This window comes from Dendropsophus ebraccatus, chromosome 3 (genome assembly GCF_027789765.1).
Source record: "Dendropsophus ebraccatus isolate aDenEbr1 chromosome 3, aDenEbr1.pat, whole genome shotgun sequence".
NCBI lineage: Eukaryota > Metazoa > Chordata > Amphibia > Anura > Hylidae > Dendropsophus > Dendropsophus ebraccatus.
The window spans coordinates 64629708-64649014 of NC_091456.1; the positions used below are offsets into that span (position 1 = coordinate 64629708).

At 40.4% G+C, this 19307-nt stretch overlaps 1 protein-coding gene across 2 annotated transcripts in view; it reads left to right on the plus strand.

The window, feature by feature from the left end:
- The window catches only part of JAK2 (Janus kinase 2), a 173149-nt gene that overhangs the window by 136573 nt on the left and 17269 nt on the right, over positions 1-19307 (plus strand). For both annotated transcript variants that reach the window (XM_069961926.1, XM_069961927.1), the window contains 7 exons: positions 3105-3291; positions 5354-5481; positions 7894-8028; positions 8289-8376; positions 10306-10433; positions 16450-16588; positions 18356-18507. In XM_069961926.1, coding sequence (XP_069818027.1) covers positions 3105-3291; positions 5354-5481; positions 7894-8028; positions 8289-8376; positions 10306-10433; positions 16450-16588; positions 18356-18507 — 957 coding nt within the window. The remainder of the gene's footprint in view (positions 1-3104; positions 3292-5353; positions 5482-7893; positions 8029-8288; positions 8377-10305; positions 10434-16449; positions 16589-18355; positions 18508-19307) is intronic.

Below are 19307 nucleotides of genomic sequence, written 5' to 3' on the forward strand. Positions count from 1 at the left end.
CTGAGGACACGTGATGCTGTCTCGGTGGGTAGGGGCCAGGAGCAGGGAGAGGTGTCGGGTTGGACTAAGATTTGATGATTCTATGCATTCCATGGGGGTGAACGCATCTAGATAACAGCAAAACTGTGCATAATCCTTAATAACTTGATATTGGCAAGATGGAAAGCTAGGGGTCGGCAACGTATAAAAGCAAAAATAATTTTGGGGGGAATACCCCTTTAAGTTTAGGGTTTTGAGGAGGGTGGGTTGGAGGTGACATAGTCTCTTAAAAGTAATTTTTAACATTATAGTATTGTATTTAATTTTCCACAAAGCATTGATAGCTGTTATCCATACAATATATGTATTAGGACATGTTAGAACCAAGATGTTAGAACTAGAGATGAGCGAACCTGGAGCATGCTCGAGTCCATTCGAACCCGAACTTTCGGCATTTGATTAGCGGTGGCTGCTGAAGTTGGATAAAGCCCTAAGGCTATGTGGAAATCATGGATATAGTCATTGGCTGTATCCATGTTTTCCAGACAACCTTAGAGCTTTATCCAAGTTCAGCAGCCCCAGCTAATCAAATACTGAACGTTTGGGTTCAGATCGACTCGAACCCGAACCCGGTTTGCTCATCTCTAGTTAGAACCAAGCATGTCTTAGGATGGACACTGTATAAGTGGTTCATGGAGAGAAGTGGTCCAGACCAGGTTGGCTGCATCTGCTGTTAATGTAAGTGATGAGAACCTGTGCAGGGATCTCCTCTCCACTGGTACTAACATAAAGTGCAGCGGGAATTAACTCTAGGATCTTGGAAAGGAGATGGAAGTTTTTATGCCAAATAATAATCATAATTATCTGAGTGTGTGGTAGTATTGACTAAAACAAAAAGAAGGTCTTAGTTTAATTATAGTTATAGGTTTCCTAAACTTCTATGTATTCCTTGTTAAAATTGTTTGAGCTTGAAATTAAAAGTTTTATTCAAAAAGCTGCACAGTTTTATTCAAAATACTCTTTTTGAGTAGTAGGGCTGCAATTCCCAGCTAATGTTTTTGTAAAAATCTTATACTGTCTTTTTAACCTTTTTTCTCTATTTTGAATGTGACCAACAATGTAAATGATTTAATCGCGATTGTGGGTATGTATGTGTGTGTTCCTCTAAAAAAAAACAATTATATAACAAATACATTTAATGCAGGAGAAGTGTGTTTACATATATGCATAACCCTGGATATATTTATGAGAACCCTAAAAAACTCTGTATATATTGCTGGCTGCATTTAGAAGAATAGACTACTAGTGCAACTTGACACATATTCTTATATCTACCTAGTCAGTTTTGTTTGGATTAAGCTTTCTCACTTCCATTTAGAATAAGAAGGTATTATGGGTCAGTGACCCGTGCTGCAAATCACCTATTCTCAATGAATGAGTCTGTGCTAATGTGCTCTGTTGAAGCATAGGGGGCTTAAATCTGAGACTCAGAGGATGTAAATCTGACAAGAATTTTGGCCCATCTGAGTTACACCCCTTTTGGAGAGAAAATTACTGCCCATTTCAATTTCAGGGGACTTTGCAGGAACTTTGCAGCAAAGTAGTATACTTGGCATAGCACCAGGATACAAACTAATACAAATAAGTACAGAGTAACTGTCACTTCCGGTGACTTCTCTAGGTAGGCCGTCCTGTGTTGTGTGTATATGAGGAACAGTACTAGTTCTGACTATTCTATCACTTTTATTTGGCCTTTCCCTCTGGGTACCACCCTGAAAACTTCATCTATGTGTCTGATTTATCTGTGTTCAGCAGCAGTGCAGTGGATGCAGAGTAGTCTCTGTGCTGTACACCTGTGCAAACCTCCAGAAGTTCCTAGTCCAGTAATGAGCAGTGTGACCTGTGAATCCAGCATTTTCTCTGGCCTACCCCCCGTGCTTGATTGACACCTGGAAGCTGTGTTACAGCTTGCTGCACTTCAGGAGCTCAGGACTCCTTGGACCTAACAGTTATCTAAGAGTGTTGGCAGTTTTATATTTTTAATTGCAGCGGACAGATTTCCTTTAAGTAAGCTAGATCTAAACTGATAAATTATGAGAAATAATAAAATTTATAAGCATTTCAGATAATTTTTAAAAGATAGCCTTACTAATCCCCATGTTCCTGGATTGTATTAAAGGGATTATCCAGTGCTACAAAAACATGGCTACTTTTGCACCACTCTTGTCTCCAGATTGGGTGGGGTTTAAAACTTAGTTCCATTGAAGTAAATGGAGCTTACTTGCAAACCACACCTGAACTGGAGACAAGAGTGGGGCAAAAGTGGCCATGTTTTTGTAGCGCTGGATAACCCCTTTGATAACCTGCTGCTTTTGGTTACGACCCACTGAGGTGGGCCAAGTAGGCTAAGTTCAACTGCAATCCTCAGAAATGGTTAGCAGTTTCTTTCCACTTAGCCTGCAAGCAGGGAAGATTGTGGAAAAATATGTGCACTGTTGTATGACAACAGCAGGGTCACAATTCAGAGAAGAAACCAGTGAGTAATCAGATCCATGGGAGAGAAGAACTATACATTGAGTTACTTAACTAAAAACTGCACATTTATCCTCTCTTACTTATGTATGGGGTATACATCTGATTTTACCAACTTTGCGTCACAGCCCCTTTAAAGTGACACTGTCACCCCCTTTTTGCATTCTGACTTCTCTACACAGGTGTAAAGGGTAAATTTAGCAGTTTTCATACCTTATATTACATCATACATCATGGTGCTTGTTCCAGTAAAAAGTGATTATTTATCACCTGCGCATTGAGATAAGTGGGCGGGGCTTCACGGCCAATGCACCACTTAGCCCTTCCCCTCTGTGGTGTCTTCGCCGCATAGGCAACCTTTAGGCTAGCCCTTCCAATGGCCAATGGGGACAGGGTCTATGTGGTGATGACGTCATAGAGGGGGTGGGGCTAAGTGGTGCTTTGTCCGTGAAGCCCCACCCACTTATCCAAATCCACAGATGATAAAAGATTACTTTTTACTGGAGCAAGCAGCATGACCGTGTCATTTCAGTGTCTTTCCCCTAATGCCATATATGCCTAATATGTACATTTTTTCTCTTCCCTTCACACAGCGTGCCGGCGTACCTGAATATAAACACTGCTTGATAACAAAGACTGGGAATGGAGAATACAATCTCAGAGGAGCCAAGAAAAATTTTAGCACACTGAAGGATTTGTTAAACTGCTATCAGAAAGAAACTGTTCGATCTGACGGCATCATATTTCAGTTTACACGATGTTGCCCCCCTAAACCTAAAGGTCAGAGGTGTTTTGGATCTCTATGGTTAAACTTTAAAGGGGAACTACGGATAAGGAAAACCTGTTTTCTATTAAAAGTACATTAAAAGTTATATAGATGTATCTATACAATGTATTACTGTATCTGTACGTTTTTGCCACACTGGTAGCTGATAGAAATCCAGGAAGTGAAAAAATAATGGCCCCTGTGCCAATCCACATTTTCTCCTGCTCCCACTGCTCTCCCACCTTAGGAGACAAATATTTCATGCCTCTCTCTCACATTGTGTGTGTTTGCTAGACACAGGCTGATGATGCAGAGAGGGGGGCAGGGCGTGATTCACCATCTCTGACCGGCCAGTAGCAGGTGTTTTAACTTTGCTGATTGTGCAAAAGTCTACAGAGAAATTAGGGCTGTGTTCACACATGTTGGAGTGTCATTGCAGTACTGCAGTATCTGCACAAAAATGATGCAGTAACACAAATAGATAATGCTAAACATCAGAGAGGATAAGAGCCGGCGCTGCCAATCCCACCTGCACAAAAAACAAGACATAAACAGTATATCCCATGTAAGATAGTATCGAATAAAGTCATTTTTGTGGGAATCAACTTCAAAGATAAAAGATGCTTGATCATAATATGTGTGTGGAAAGGAAAAGAAAAAAATTTATTTAAAAAGTTCTTTGCTTTATTCCAATATCAGCATTACAGGTAGAGAATACAGCGTGCTGTGCGGGTGGGACCACAATGAAATGATAAAGTGCTGCAAATAATTCAGTAACACAATGAAACTGCAATGTGTGAACACAGCCTAGCCCTAGAAGATGTTCTGCAACAGCTTTGGGCGGGAAATAGGCAGGGTGGGGGACTGTGATGGAACAGCTGAGGGAAAGCATTGCATTCTGGAACCTGTAGTACTGAGTACATCTGCTCAACCAGGAAGTACAACCATACAATATAGAAGAACCCCCCCCCCCAAACAAATGGATTTTTGGTAGTTTCAAAACTGGGATAGATAGGAAAGTATTGTTATATGCTTCTGCAGAAGTTTCATTTTTTTTTTTTTTTAATACCTCTACCCGGAGTTCCCCTTCAAAGTGAAGTTACATCTTTTTTTTTTCTAACATGAACAAATCGGTACTGGAGTGGGGATCCCAGTGGCACTATCCTTTTCTTTGAAACACTGCCTGGTTTCTGCGCTCTGCGACGTTCTTTTGCTGTTCACAGGCCCAACTCCATTGCCCCCAGTGTGACAAAATCCCCTCCCCTCTGTGACACCATTACAATCAATGGTGCTGTGTCACAGAGGGGAGGGAATATGGAATCGGGCGATGTTTCAAAAAAAGGATGTGCCACTGGAAATCCTGCGTCAGTGGCGATTGCCTAATGTAAAAAAAAAAGATTTAAAAAAAAAAAAAAAATCTACCTGATGAAGTATTCACTTTAAATATATTATCCAGAATTTGAACAAATATTATTTGAATTTTAGGCTTGTTGTAGAGCAGTGGTTTCAAACTCCCGGCCTTCCAGCTGTTGCAAAACTCCAATTCCCATCATGCCTGGACAGCGGAGGGTAATTGTAGTTATGCGACAGCTGGAGAGCCTCAGTTTGTCATTTGTGTTGTACACTGTGGATATGTTGTGTTTATTGAGACAGAAGCCTAATTGTAGTTTTTTGGCTATTTTATTTTACTACACATACATTCTTTAGAGCATGGGTCTCCAAACTGCGGCCCTCCAGCTGTTGCAAAACCACAACTCCCATCATGCCTGGGTAGCTAAAGCTTTGGATTTGGCTTTCCAGGCATGATGGGAAATGTAGTTTTGCAACAGCTGGAGGGCTGCAGTTTGGAGACCCATGCTTTAGAGAAACATTTGTGAAATGTGAAAGTTCTGTTGCGTGTTTCTTACCAATAGATTAGTGTACATGCTGACAGATTGACAATTTGTAGTTTGTTGCTAAGAAGCACTTGTGTAGGTGATTGGAAACGGTGATTGGAAACGGAGCATTTGTTTTCCTTTTAAAAACCTGCATTTTTTTCCTCTTTTTGTGTAACATATTTTTTTCTTTTATGTATAGAGAAATCAAACTTGATTATCTTCAGGAGTAACAAGGTTTCAGACATGCCTACATCACCCTCCTTACATCGACACAATAATGTCAACCAGATGGTCTTTCACAAAATTAGGAGTGAAGACTTGACTTACGTATGTAATTCTCTAGTAGTATTTTTATATACTGTAAATAAAATCAATGTAAGGGTGCCTTCACACGTACCGTATCGCTGCGTTTTCATGTGAAATTAAAAATGCGCATGTAAAAAACGCAGCGTTAAAGACGCAGCGTTAAAAACGCAGCGATACGGTACGTGTGAAGCTACCCTAAAGAAAAAACACGCTTTCGATGTAAATAGGGTTTAAAGTCAATATTCATCTTTTAACTTTAAATTTTTTTTTTTCAATCCCTCAACATTCAATAACCCAAATTGCTACAATTTTATAGGCCAATACATTACTCAAAAGTTGTTTTGCTACAAACTCTGCATGGTTTGTTGTGACTTGACTTATGCTGGGTGGGTGGGTTGATGACACAACTTTGACGCCCAGCAAGCCCTTTTCTCTGTGATAGGACTGGCACATGTAAGTCGCTGGGCATTGTACACTTGCCTTGGTAACCTGACTGCACAGTGTAAGCTGTGAGCTCCTTGCTAAACTGTGCAGAGTGTGTTCACATTAATTCTAGATGTACAGTTTAAAAGGGCAAGGACTCTATTACACCAAACAATTATCGGCAGTATTTTGCCGATTACCGGACGTTCTGGCCAACAGTCGTTTGGTGTAATAGTGCCTGTTAAAAGACCACCATCAGCTGACATCAGAGGCTGATTGTGGTCTTTCAACAGGTTGAAGAATCCCAATAGCAATGGTTTTGCTGCATGTTGCTCTGTGTTATAGGAGCAGTGGCAGCAGGCCTCCGCTCTCTTTAAAGGGCAACCCAAACGATCTAAGGATCGTCCAGGCGGCAGCTCCCTGTGACCCCCCCCCCCCCCGCTCCTCCTGCCCGCTGTCTGTGCATGTAATAGCACAGGCAGCGAGTGGGGAACGAGGAGGTAGTGAGCGCTGAGCTGACAAGTCGGCATTCGCCATCTCCTTTTAATCGTGCTGTGTATTATGGCCCTTATACCGTATAAAATGTTGTTTGTATTTCAACAGTAAGTATGAAAATAAATATTTCTTCTATAGCTATATTGATTAAAAAAAAACAGTTTCTGTTATGAGATATCTTACACTGATGTCAGAAATCAGCAGAATAAGAAACAACAGGGGGCGTTGTGTCCATCTTTTGCAGTTTCTAGTGGTGGACACCAATTCTGTTGATGCCCTTCTCACCAGGTGCATTGATACCTGTGTAGATGCCTGTATATGTAAAGAGTGACAAGGAGTACTACACAAAAATCCATACATATATATTTCTCTGAGTGAGTGAGAGAGACAATGTACTGTATGTATAGCTTTATTTTTCTCTTTTTACGTATACACCTTAATAACATAAGTACATAAAGGAAGTAGATGAACCGATAAAAAAGAAAAAGCAGTGTTGACAGTAGAAAAGGAAATTCGGGGAGACAAAATCCCATAGTTCTATTTGCATAGAGTGGTGTGGGTTATCATTCCCCCTGTTCATCTAATTAAACCCATAAGTGGGTTGAGGTTAGGTTGACAGCATGTGCAATTTTGATGTGTTTTCTCATTCACATTGCATTTTTTAGAGAAATTTTGCCAGAAGTCAAAAGTGTTATGAAGGATTGAACAATGTGCTGCAGACAGTGTGCTACAAAACGGACTTTGGAACCCCCAACATCATCATTCATTATGATGCCATGAGCTCCGAAACCGTTTATTCATGTACTGAAGCATATTCCTTTTTTTCTGGTTTTCTATTTTCTGATTGTAATTTTTGTTTCTAGCATATTATATTGGGTCTGTCATCTTGACTAAGCTTTTTTAACAGCATATTTAGTGGCATGCTTTATGGCAAGCCTCATGAACATCTCTAGACCCAATTCTTTGTATGAGACACTTTTGAAAGAATACTCTGTGGCCTCATTCCACAGGGAGAAAGGCTGAGTTGCTATTGTTTTGCCTATCTACTGGTGTCACCTTTTGCTTTATTGCTGTGCAGAATCCTCACCAGAAAAAACATCATCAAAATTCATTAAATATGTTTAATATAAAAACAATAGGTTATTTTCTTATGACCCATTCCCTTTAAGCACTGCAATTTTCTGTGGGTAAGACTGGTGTCTGTCAGTGAGGTCTGTCAAGCCCAACCATGTCTGACAGGTAAAGGATTCCAGCATAGCTGTTATTCTTATTACTCTTTTATGACAGAGCAGAGCAGCAAAGAAGAATGCCAATATATTTGTATTCATTTCTTTTATTTAGTTATTAGCAAGGTTGTTACATTCAATTCTAACTAAATAAGAAAAGCAAGGTTAGGAGTCAGCAAACATAACTGTCCGATTAATTTGACCGCTGACAGTTCTGTGTATAAAACACGGCATCCTTTGACATCTAAAAGCATTCTAACCATTAAAAAAAAATAATTTCTTTTTATAGGTAGAAAATCTTGGGCAGGGTACCTTTACTAGGATTTTTAGAGGAAAACGGGAAGAAATAGGAGACTACAATAAGATTCATGAAACAGAAGTTCTTCTCAAAGTCTTGGATAAATCTCATCGGAATTATTCGGAGGTTTGTTTTACTACTTTATATTATATTTACAATTATATAGTTTCAGTAGTTTCTCATACAATGCTTGATCACCTGAATTATGTTTCATTGTATATATTAAAGGACATTCTTTCTCATTTGTTCCTGTTCTAGTAACCTATTGAAAGCATAAATTAAATTTCAAAAATCAGCCCTGGCCCTTTATCAAGGCCATGAATGCAGTTTTAATGTTGATCATTGGTAGCACATTGATTTTTTTACTCTTCTATGTGATTTTTCAGTCATTCTTTGAAGCAGCAAGTATGATGAGCCAGCTGTCGTACAGACATTTGATTTTGAATTATGGAGTTTGTGTATGTGGTGATGAGAGTAAGTAGAATTTTTCTATTTTTTCTTGTCAGTTGATGTAGTGCAGTTGTCTGGGTTTCCTTTTTTTGACACTACAGAAAGCCAGATAAACCCTATAGTATAGAGTATAAAGTATAAATTCAAAGTATAAATTCAAAGTATAAATTCAAGAACAAAGTCTAATTTATGTTTCTTAGGCCGGGTTCACACTGTGTTTTTAGCATACGTTTAATGGATCCGTTTTTTTTTTTTTAGGGACAAAAAAAATAGTGTCAGCGTCCATAAAAAAAAACAGATCCGTTTTGATCCGTCTTTTTTATAACGGAAGTCAATGGAAAAACGGATCAAAACAGATGCACACAAATGCATCCGTTTTTGCAATCCGTTTTTGCAATCCGTTTTTCATCCGTTTTTTTTTTTTTTTTAAACGGAGGGAAAAAAAAACGATTGCAAAAACGCAGTGTGAACCAAGCCTTACCGTAAACTGAAGGTAGCTGCTTGCTTTGTTACCATTATCCATATGCTACATCATTCCATCCTACACTGCATCCTTAAAGGACGCTCACTTTCTGAGATTCCATGACACTATACCTGCAGGCAATGTCCAATAGCTTCACAGTGTCTCTGATGTTGCACAGATGTTGTGCAGCTATTGGACATTGTATGCAGGTGTGTTTTACCCACTTGTGATGATCACATTTTAACCCCAACCCCCTTGCATCTCAGAATGGAGAGAAGAGAGAAAAAGTTTGTTTTAGTGAACAGAAGGCTTTAGCGGTCTTCTGCATATGGCATTAAATGCTATGTATTTGTGAATGGTTGTGTACTACAGTATCTGTGAGTTTAAGCTTAGACACTGAAAGAAGAGGTTAAAGAGGTATTCTGGGATCAGAAAATTGTATCAAAAGGGTAACTATAATCTTCAGTGGGCGGCAGGATATGTGGTCCGGAAACCTGCTGCTGGGCTCCCAAAGCAGGCACGCGCCAAATACGGATTTCTTCCAGCAGCGCAGTAGATTGCATTGTATACAATGTTTTTTTTACAGCGTATCCTTTAAATAAAACTGTCATCCCAGGATATATAACTTACTAATATAATGTTATCAATAACAGGATGGATATATAGGATGTTTTCCATAGTCAGTTAACACCTCTGCAGCCATTGTGGAAACACAAGTCCTAGCATGCCATATACAGGGAGACTGCAAGGCTCAGCATGGAGCCTGCACATGATGGAATTCACACGGGGGCGATGGGATGCACATCGGTGGAAAACATGGACACGGATGTAATAATAAATGCAATCACAGATCTAGCTAGCGAGACTAAATCACGGTCCTTGAAGGGAACCTGTCACCCCCCGTGCCGGGGTGAAGGCCGCCTGACCCCCCGCTAGAGCCCCGGATACTTACCCCATCTCGCCAAGTCCCGCACCTGGAGCCGGTCCCGGGACAGAGATATCCTTGTCGGAAGCCAGCCCCGCGCTGCATAGATGAGTCCGATGCTCATAGAGAATGAATGGAGCCGTCATTCTCTATGGGCTTCGGACTCTGCAGCACGTGCACCGGGCTTCAGACGGGGATATCTTTGTCCCAGGACTGACTCCAGGGACATAGTGAAATAGGGTAAGTATCCAGGGCTCTACCGGGGGGTCCGGCTGCCTTTACCCCGGCATGGGGGGGTGACAGGTTCCCTTTAAAAATAACTGGATGTGTGAATGAGGCCTAAGACCCCCATTGGATTTAGTGGTTTTAGAACTGGGGCAGGTAAGCAATGCTTTATGCTTCTGCCACATGTTGTTGCTGTTTTTCTTTTTTTGTTTCTTTTTCTACCTCATGTCGATGTACCCCCTTAAGGTTGGTTGGTTTAGATGAATCATGAATGAGTGGAGGTGATTATTTTTTAGAAGAAATGTTTATTCAATTTAAGTTTTTTTTTTTTCTTGTTTAGGTATCCTTGTCCAAGAATATGCAAAATTTGGCTCGCTGGACATATACTTGAAGAAAAACAAAAACTCAGTAAATATTATGTGGAAACTGGAAGTTTCAAAACAGCTGGCATGGGCAATGCATTTTCTTGTGAGTATACACCATTTTTATAGTAAGCATCCATTGCTTTTGTTTTGTATAATTCATCATTGCTAAATGTGTCAGTAAAGGGAAGCTTTTTTTTTTACAGTTTTTATAACATGATAAACTGTATTTTTCATATAAAAATCCAACTATTCTGAAATGAGGCATACAGTCATGATAAGTGAGCTGTGTAAATAGAAGGCAATGCTGTATTGCTGCAGGTGATGTTTTTTAAGGTCTTTTACTTTTTCACAACAGATAAGACTGAACTGACCAAGAATCTTGGACTTCTATATAACCGTTAATTTACAAGTACTTTTTATTGCACTGGCTTATCTATGTTATGTATATAAAGGCAAATCGCTAATGATGTTCGTGCAACCCTTGCTGCCTAATAGTCGGCCTCTGTAATAGCTCAGTAAGCAAGCGCCGATCAAGCATTTAAAGAGAATGTATTGCCTAGATTTTCTTTTAGGGTCCTTTTACATGTACAGACAAACCGCTTAATCGCTTGTTTAGCAAGCAAGTGATGATTTTTTTATTTTTTTTATTTTAAACATTAGGCATTTAGACAAGATAATCACTATGAAAAGTCATTAATGCGATTGTATATATATTCCGTGAATGATGAGTGTTTACAACTGAAAGACTTGAGAACTATTAACAATGATTTTGAGGTCAGCTCAAAAGATGCGATCAACGACATACCAATTATTTTGTTTGTAGTTTGATCGTTGCCGCACCAGAAGATTATCGATTAAATCTGAACGATTTAAACAATTTTTGCACAATAATCAGCCCGTGTAAAAGGCTTCAAAAGAGATCAAAACGTCATATATGTGTAAAACTATACATCTTTCCATTAAAAACAGTCTCTGTCACAAGGAAATTAAGAACGATATGTAGCTTGGAATGTGACAACTGTTTTTTTCAGCATTTGTCAGGATAATGGTTTTTACTTTGCCTAATTGGTAATGTTCAAAAAAAACATTTGTTATGCTGTAATCAGGGCTTGCTACAGACTTTTAGAGGGCCCTTGGGTGACAAAGCCTCAGCGTGCCCCTTTGTATAGCAAACCATATGGCATCATTATTAGAGGGTCTCAGCAGACCCTTACTACTAAACAAGATGCTCAGAAAGCTGGAAGACCTCCATTATACTGATTACTTAAAAAAAGATGGTAGTAAAGCTGGGTGACCTCCATTATACTGACTACTATTTAAGATGCTAGGAAAGCTGGGTGAACTCCATTATACTACTATATAAGAGAACAGTAGAAAATGCAGTCCTCTAATGTGGTGTATATATGATGTGATTTACATTTATAAGGATTTACATTGGGGAAACTAAACGGAAACATTCTAGGATGAATTTACACAAATCCACAGTAAGAAAGAATCTTGACACCCCAGTGGGCAAACATTTCTCTGGACCAGAAGACATTACATGGACACGTCACAACTCACAGCAGAGTGACCCCAGATATCTGGATTTAAAGGGAATCTGTCAGCACTTGGACTCAGGCTTTTAGAATGCTGTAGTTGGCAGTCCCCTTGTGAGCATGTTACCTTTTGGTAATTTTTCCGTGGAATGGATTATGCTCAATCTGGGGTCTCCTACTGTATTGAAGTGTTGTGGCTGAGGAGTTGTGGCTCAGCATTTGTGCCGCACTCTGGCACATCTCACGACCCCTTCCCCCTCCCTCTCAATCATGAATAATCTCTGCTGCCCGGCCTCTTGCCCTCTCATGCTGTCAGCAAGTGTCTCTGAGTTTTGATTTCTGTCATAAACAGACTACAAAGGACTAATCTGCAATCAGATATAGTTGAAGTGTAAGAGCTGTGGTCTTGGAGTAAATAGAGGCCTATAACAGGTTTTTTTTTCCTGGTTTGATACCCCTGATGGAAATGAAATTGTGACTTTTTTTTCTTCTCTTCATTGTATAAAAATTTATTGTAATACTAATTTTGACCTGTTTGGGAATTCTTTGAGGAAAATATATTTTATTTCCATCAGGGGAATCGAACAAAAGAGAAAACTATTGCTGATCTCTAGGCAGGTGATTTACCTGTAGACCACAGCTCCAACACAGGCTAGAAGATTCAGCTATGTCTGATTGCAGATCAGTCATCTGTTGGCATATACTGACTGACAGTGCAAGTGAGCAGGAAACCTGGCAGCCTTGATTATTCAAGAGGGAGGAAGGAATGGCGAAGGGTGCTAGAGTGAGGCTCAAAGACTGAGCCACAACTCCTCTTTGACTCTTTTATACAGTAGGAGACTAGATTGAGCATGCTCACAAGGGGACTGACAACTACAGTACACTGTAAGCACCTCAGGTAGGGCCCATGTGCTGAAAGATTCCCTTAAAAAAAAAAATAATAATGTTATTCTTCCAATTGTGGCTTATCTTAAGGATGCATCTCCCCTACACGCACATACACACGCGCGTCTGATGTAACATGTTTTAAGGGTTGTGCTAATCTTTAAGACATTCATTTGGAAGGAAGAAGGAAGGAAGACATCTTTGTACTTAGAAACTTTGTGAATAGAATTATTTATGGGTTAACAAATAAATACGTCATTGTTAAAGTGACTTGGTACCCACAATCTGCCCCCCCCCCCAAACCACTTGTACCTTCGGATAGCTGCCTTTAATCCAAGATCTGTCCAGGGGTCCGTTTGGCAGGTGATTCCGTTATTGTCCTTAAAAACAACTTTTAAACTTGCAGCCCGTGCCAAACGGGAGTATCTGTGCCCTAACTTTGCACCAACCCTCCGTCCCTCCTCCCCACCCTCTTCATCATTAGGAATGCCACTGGAACATTTTCTGCATGCTTAACATTGCACAGGTGCCTTAACGATCCAGCCCATGTGCCGGGCTTACACAGGTGGGGAATAGGAGGCAATCTGCCTGGGGCATTCCTAATGATGAGGAGGGTGGGGAGGAGGGACGGAGGGGTGGTGCAAAGTTAGGGCACAGATACTCCCGTTTGGCACGGGCTGCAAGTTTAAAAGTTGTTTTTTAGGACAATAACTGCATCACCTACCGAATGGAACCCAGGATATATCTTGGATTAAAAGCAGCTATCCGAAGGGACAAACGGTTTGGGGGGGGGGGGGGGGTACAGATTGTGGGTACAGAGTCGCTTTAAAATACCTTGTTTTTTTTTTTTAACATGTTACAAGACTAACTGTTGCTATATATTTGGTTAACTGTTAGTAGGGCCTATTGCATAAAAATTAATTTAATGGGAACTGCACACATTACAGTCTCATTACGTCTCCGTATTTATTGAGACCCAAACTTCCGGATTAGCAGTGGATCTCGCTGCTGATCCACAAGCGGACCATTGTGACAGGTACACTTTAGTGTTTCAGCGGATTGATGTTTAGCTGTCAAATAATCCTTTATAAATTAGCAGACAAAATGTTAGCCAAATACAGTGTCCCGTTTGTATCTAATAGAAAAAAAAAGTAAATTTTTTTTAATGAAGGAAAAAAAAGACTGCGGCTCTTTTACTTTATCAGTCATTGAACAGATGTTCTCAAAACCAGTGTAAGAGTCCTATCAAGTGTTCGTTTATAGACTGGAAGTCCTACCCTCCTTGAGTGGTTTTACAAGGTGATTAGTTTTAGTGTCCTTATTTGACCTGGAATGCTCCTTGGTACATGGCTTTTTTAGTGTGTCCTCAGGTACCCCCATGATGTGTCTCCAGACATCTTTTCAGGAATATAGGTGTATCTAGTATAGAATACTTATTTCATAATAAGCATCATCTAACATTGTAGTCTACATCAACTAAAGGTGTAATCTAATATTTTTTTTTAGCCGACTATGGAATATTACCACTAAGATCTGCTATTTATACACTTTAGGACTTGTATTATGTGGTATTTCTTTTACTCTCTGCAGAGCTTTTAAAACTGCTGCCCTACACATGGAGAAGAGAGGAACAGAACCATACCTGAGGTCCCAGTCATGCAGCTTCCATAATTGAGAAAAGCATTGTTTAATGTCCTGAGAGGTGGCCTCTTGTTCGAAGAATGGTGCTTTTTGCATCAATAGCTTCCCTGACCACCACCCTCCTCTCAGGCATGATTGACATCTCTTTCTAGGGGCCTTATTAGTAGACAACAGAGCTGTTAGTAGTAGCTAGCATTAGAACTAGGAATACTGGGCGATAGGACATTAAACAGCAGTTTTCTGGGTCTTGCAAGCTACATGAACAAGACTTCAGGTATGGGTTTTCTCCCCTCCTGTCATTAAAGGGGTAGTGCGGCGCTAAAAAATTATTCACAGAATAACACACATTACATATACAACTTTGTAATGTATGTTATGTCTGTGAATCGCCCCCTTCCCCGTGTCCCACCACCCCCACCCGTGTACCCAGAAGTGTTGGTGCATTATACATTACCTGATCCGTGTCGAGGGCCGTCCGCCATTTTGTGCCAAACGTCATCTTTGGACAGACGGCCGAGTCACTGCCGCTCGTCCGCCACGTCACAACTGTGCTCAGCCGCGATTGGCTGAGCACAGTTATGCTCAGCCAATCGCGGCTGAGCATCGGATGACGCTGCAGAGGGCGGCCGGCATTCGGAACAGATGGGGCTATTCGCCGGGCAGCCGAAGAAAACGTCACTGAATGAAGATCGGAGACGGGTGTCTGCACGTGGCAGGTGAGTATAGCGCACCACACTTCCGGGTACACGGGGGGGGGGGGGGGGACACGGGGAAGGGGGCCATTCACAGACATAACATACATTACAAAATTGTATAACTTTGTAATGTGTGTTATTCTGTGAATAATTCTTTACCGCCGCACTACCCCTTTAAAAAAAAAAGCTTCTGATATTTTGGAGAGACAAAATATCATGTCAAAAGTTTTAGGGTCTGAGTGTTCAGGCCGTGACCAATTGGGAGAACAAGCTGGGAGTCGATCAAGTGCAGTAGACAGAGCTTAGAAATGAATGTCTGGCAGTATGGTTGCCTCTCAGCTTATTCTACGTATCGGTCACGATCTGAACACTCACACCCGTACTGATTTAAACTTTGGTCATGTCTCTCTTACATGACAAAAAATTTTTGTAATGCCAGGTACAGTTCAAGTTCGGTTGACAATAATTTTACTTTGCAACTAGAAACTATTTGTGTGTATAAATAATAAATTTGCATCAGCAATAAACAGTAGTTTATAGTTAATTGTTGTGTGCATTTTAACCCCGTCATGACCCAGTCCAAAATGGCCAGGCCAATTTTAATTTTTGCATTTAAGTTTTTTCTTTCTCGCCTTCTAAGAGGTATGGCACTTTTATTTTTTTCATCTACAGGGTAATGTAAGGGCTTGTTTTTTCAGGAACAGGTGTACTTTGTAATGGCGTCTTTCAATCCTCCATAAATTGTATGCCGGAACCTCAAACATATTATTTATGGAGTGGGAAAAAATGCAATTTTGTAACTTATAGGGGTTCCCATATCTACATAATGCTTTTTACTGTAAATTTAATGTTCTCTTTACTATATATGTCAGTCCCAATAAAACAATAGCCATGTTTATATAGCTTTTCTAAAATTTTACTATTTTTTATTGCAATTTTTTTTTTTTACAAATAATTCTAAAAAGGGTTGCCATATTGCTTTTATTTGTATAATGGGAAAGTAGGGTGATTTAAACTTGTATTGGGGAGAGGCTTTGTCATAGTTTTATAAACCTTTTTTAATTTCTTTTACACGTTTTAAGTCCCCCTAGGGAACGATTACATGCAATCATTAGATAGCATACACTGGTCAATGCTATGCCATTACATAGCATTGATCAGTGTTATCTGAAAAGAGAGGGGATCCGACTGAACTGAGGTAAGCAGTATACCTCCAGCAGGCATGGAAAATTATGGGGATCCCCGCAGGAAATAGCAGATGAGCATAGATCCTGCATAGATTATGCTTTTACAAGTTTGTGGTCTAATTTTACTCATACATTTTTTGTCTTTTACTCTTGCTTCCTTTTTCATACTTTAGGAAGATCGTAATCTAGTACATGGTAATGTATGTCTGAAGAACATTCTGCTGATCAGAGAAGAAGACCGGAAGACAGGAAATCCGGCTTTCATTAAGCTTAGTGATCCAGGAATCTGCATTTCTGTTCTGCCAAGAGAAAGTAAGAGTCTTTAAACAGATGGGCCCCGTTCACACTGAGCAAGAAAGTCCAAATTCCGCGGCAGATGACAATTAGCCAGACTGCAGCAAAAGAACAACATGGCCCTGTTCACACTGAGCAAGAATGTCGGAATCCCGCCTTGCTCAGTGTCCCTTTGTGAGTGAATAAGAGGGCGCGCACTTCTCCGCTGCCGCCGCTCTCTCTGCAAAGCAATGACATGTCACTTCTTTAAACGGAGAGCGGCAGCAGCGGAGGAGCGTGCGCCCTCTCATTCACTCACAGTGAGACACTGAGCAAGGCGAGATTCCGACGTTCTTGCTCAGTGTGAACAGGGCCATGTTGTTCTTTTGCTGCAGTCTGGCTAATTGTCATATATTTTGAGGGGTATTTCAATAAATTAATACCGGAATAAAACAGCAGGAGTACACTATAAAATAAGACGGCCATCTTAACTTAAAGGGAGATTAACAGCAGGTTAGAAGGCCCTCATGTCATTCTTGACTGTGGCTTGTTGGAAGGTGGTTTGCTTGACTGGAGACCCACTTGGCTTTGTTGTTCCTTCCCGGTAGAAGGTCTGACTAGCTTAATGACATTGAGAAACTTGTGATGGTGTCTCAGAGGTGTTTTGGATAATCTCCCTGAGCTCAACCATCATTCCTTTGTAATGCATGCGTAAAATCAGCTTATTGTGGAAAATAAGTCAATTTTAAAAGGTAAAGTGGGCAAAACAGCCCAGTGTAAAGGGTAAAATAATGCAGTCCTGGAAAAGGGATCTTGTGGCTAAGTATCGTATTGGAAATTCTGTGAAGACTTTCTATGAGGAGCATTTAGACTAGGTCTTGATTTCTCAAAATCAGTCAGAAGTGTGGCCAGTTAGTAGGGAAAGCGTGTCAAAGGGAAACTATCAGCAGGTTAGGCAACTGTAACCTGCTGACATCTTCCTTTTGTGTACAGGGCACTGAGGATGAAGGTAAGCCTATTACCTTAATCTTCTGCATCTTTTCTGTGTATTTAGTAGTTATATCCACAAGCTAATTGGAAGCTTTGGAGTAATGGGGGCAGGACTACCATCCCTGGCCAGCACGCTCTGCTGATACTCTTTAGGAGGGGCGGGCCTGCCGGAGTGGGTCTGTGCTCTGGAGACGGTAGTCGCATCCCCAGTGCTCCAAAGTGCACAGTTAGCCTGTGGATATAACTACTAAAAACACAGAGATTGCGCCGAGGTTGAAGGTAAGAGACTTAATAATAATAATAATAATTCTTTTATTTGTATAGCGTACACAGATTCCGCAGCATATAGTTTTGCCAATTATTGCTCTCTGTCCCCAATAGCTCACAATGTAAATTCACCTATCTGTATGCTTTGGGTGTGGGAGGAAACCAGAGTACCCAGAGGAAACCCAACGCAAACACCGAGAGAACATACAAACTCTTTGCAGATGTTGCCCTTGGTGGATTTGAACCACTGAGCCACCGTGCTTAAGTGCATTCTTAATGCCCTGTGCTTAAAGGAAGATATCTTAGCTGCTGATTAGACTTAAATGCTTAAAGTTATATCCAGTAAGATTGTGATCCCAATGTATAGAGTTCTAGTGAGACTGTCCACAGTACTTTACTGCTGATTTTTTCAAATAGTTTTCATTTATGGCCCACAGTATTTTATTCTGTACACTGTAACCAAAGACTAGATTGAAAACTAAGCTTTTAAACCAGCACTTTTTGTAAAACTGGATATCTCACTGTACCTGTCACTGTTTTCTCATTAAGTTCTTTTGGAAAGGATTCCATGGGTTGCTCCTGAGTGCATCGAGAATCCAAAAAATCTCAGCCCTATGGTAGACAAGTGGAGTTTTGGCACCACCTTATGGGAAATATGCAGTGGTGGGGATAAACCGCTTGGTGCACTGGATTCACAAAGGGTAAGTCAGAGTTTGTTGATGGATGGCTAATACTTTCTGTGGTGGCTTGCAAACTGGATATGCAGAAGATAGCTAATAAAGCAGATGATAAGTAAAACTCAGGCCCAGATTTATCAAAGTGCCTGAACTCAAAACTCTATCACTTTGCCCATAACAACTTGTCACAGCTCAGCTTTCACTTCAGCAAATCACATTTTAGGATATGAAAGTTGAGCTGTGGTGGGTTGCCATGGACAAAACCAAAGAGTTTTGGGTTCTGGCAGGTTAATAAATCCTGGGCCTCTGTTGCATGATTTTGTCATGGTTGATTAAGTAAAAAAGTTCAAGAGGGGCTTGGATGCCTTTCATGAAAAATATAAATAAAAAATATAAAATTGAAACCCTGCTAGGACTATCAGCTGTCAAATAACCACCTAGATGCTGCTGTTGCTATTGCTGGTTAAATGACCGGCATTTAAAGTGATGCCTGTCACTGAAAGTGTGTGTTGACTGTTAATAGCAGCTGACATCCACCATGAATAAAGTAGGATCAGCTTCTGAGCCTCTTTGTACTCCCTCAGTTCCAACTTAAGTCTTGATGGTATTTAATATCATGTATTGCTTTCATAGCAATATCACTCCGGTTCGTATGTCATGTTTTTAGAATTGCCTTCTTATTTCACAGATGATATAATTATATTCAGTGCATCAGGTATCGCTACAGGTATAGTATTAGAATGGGATATCCGCAAATAATGACCTGTTGGGAGCACTTGACGACTAGAGATAGCTGATGGTCCTGCATATAAGAGACCTTTATA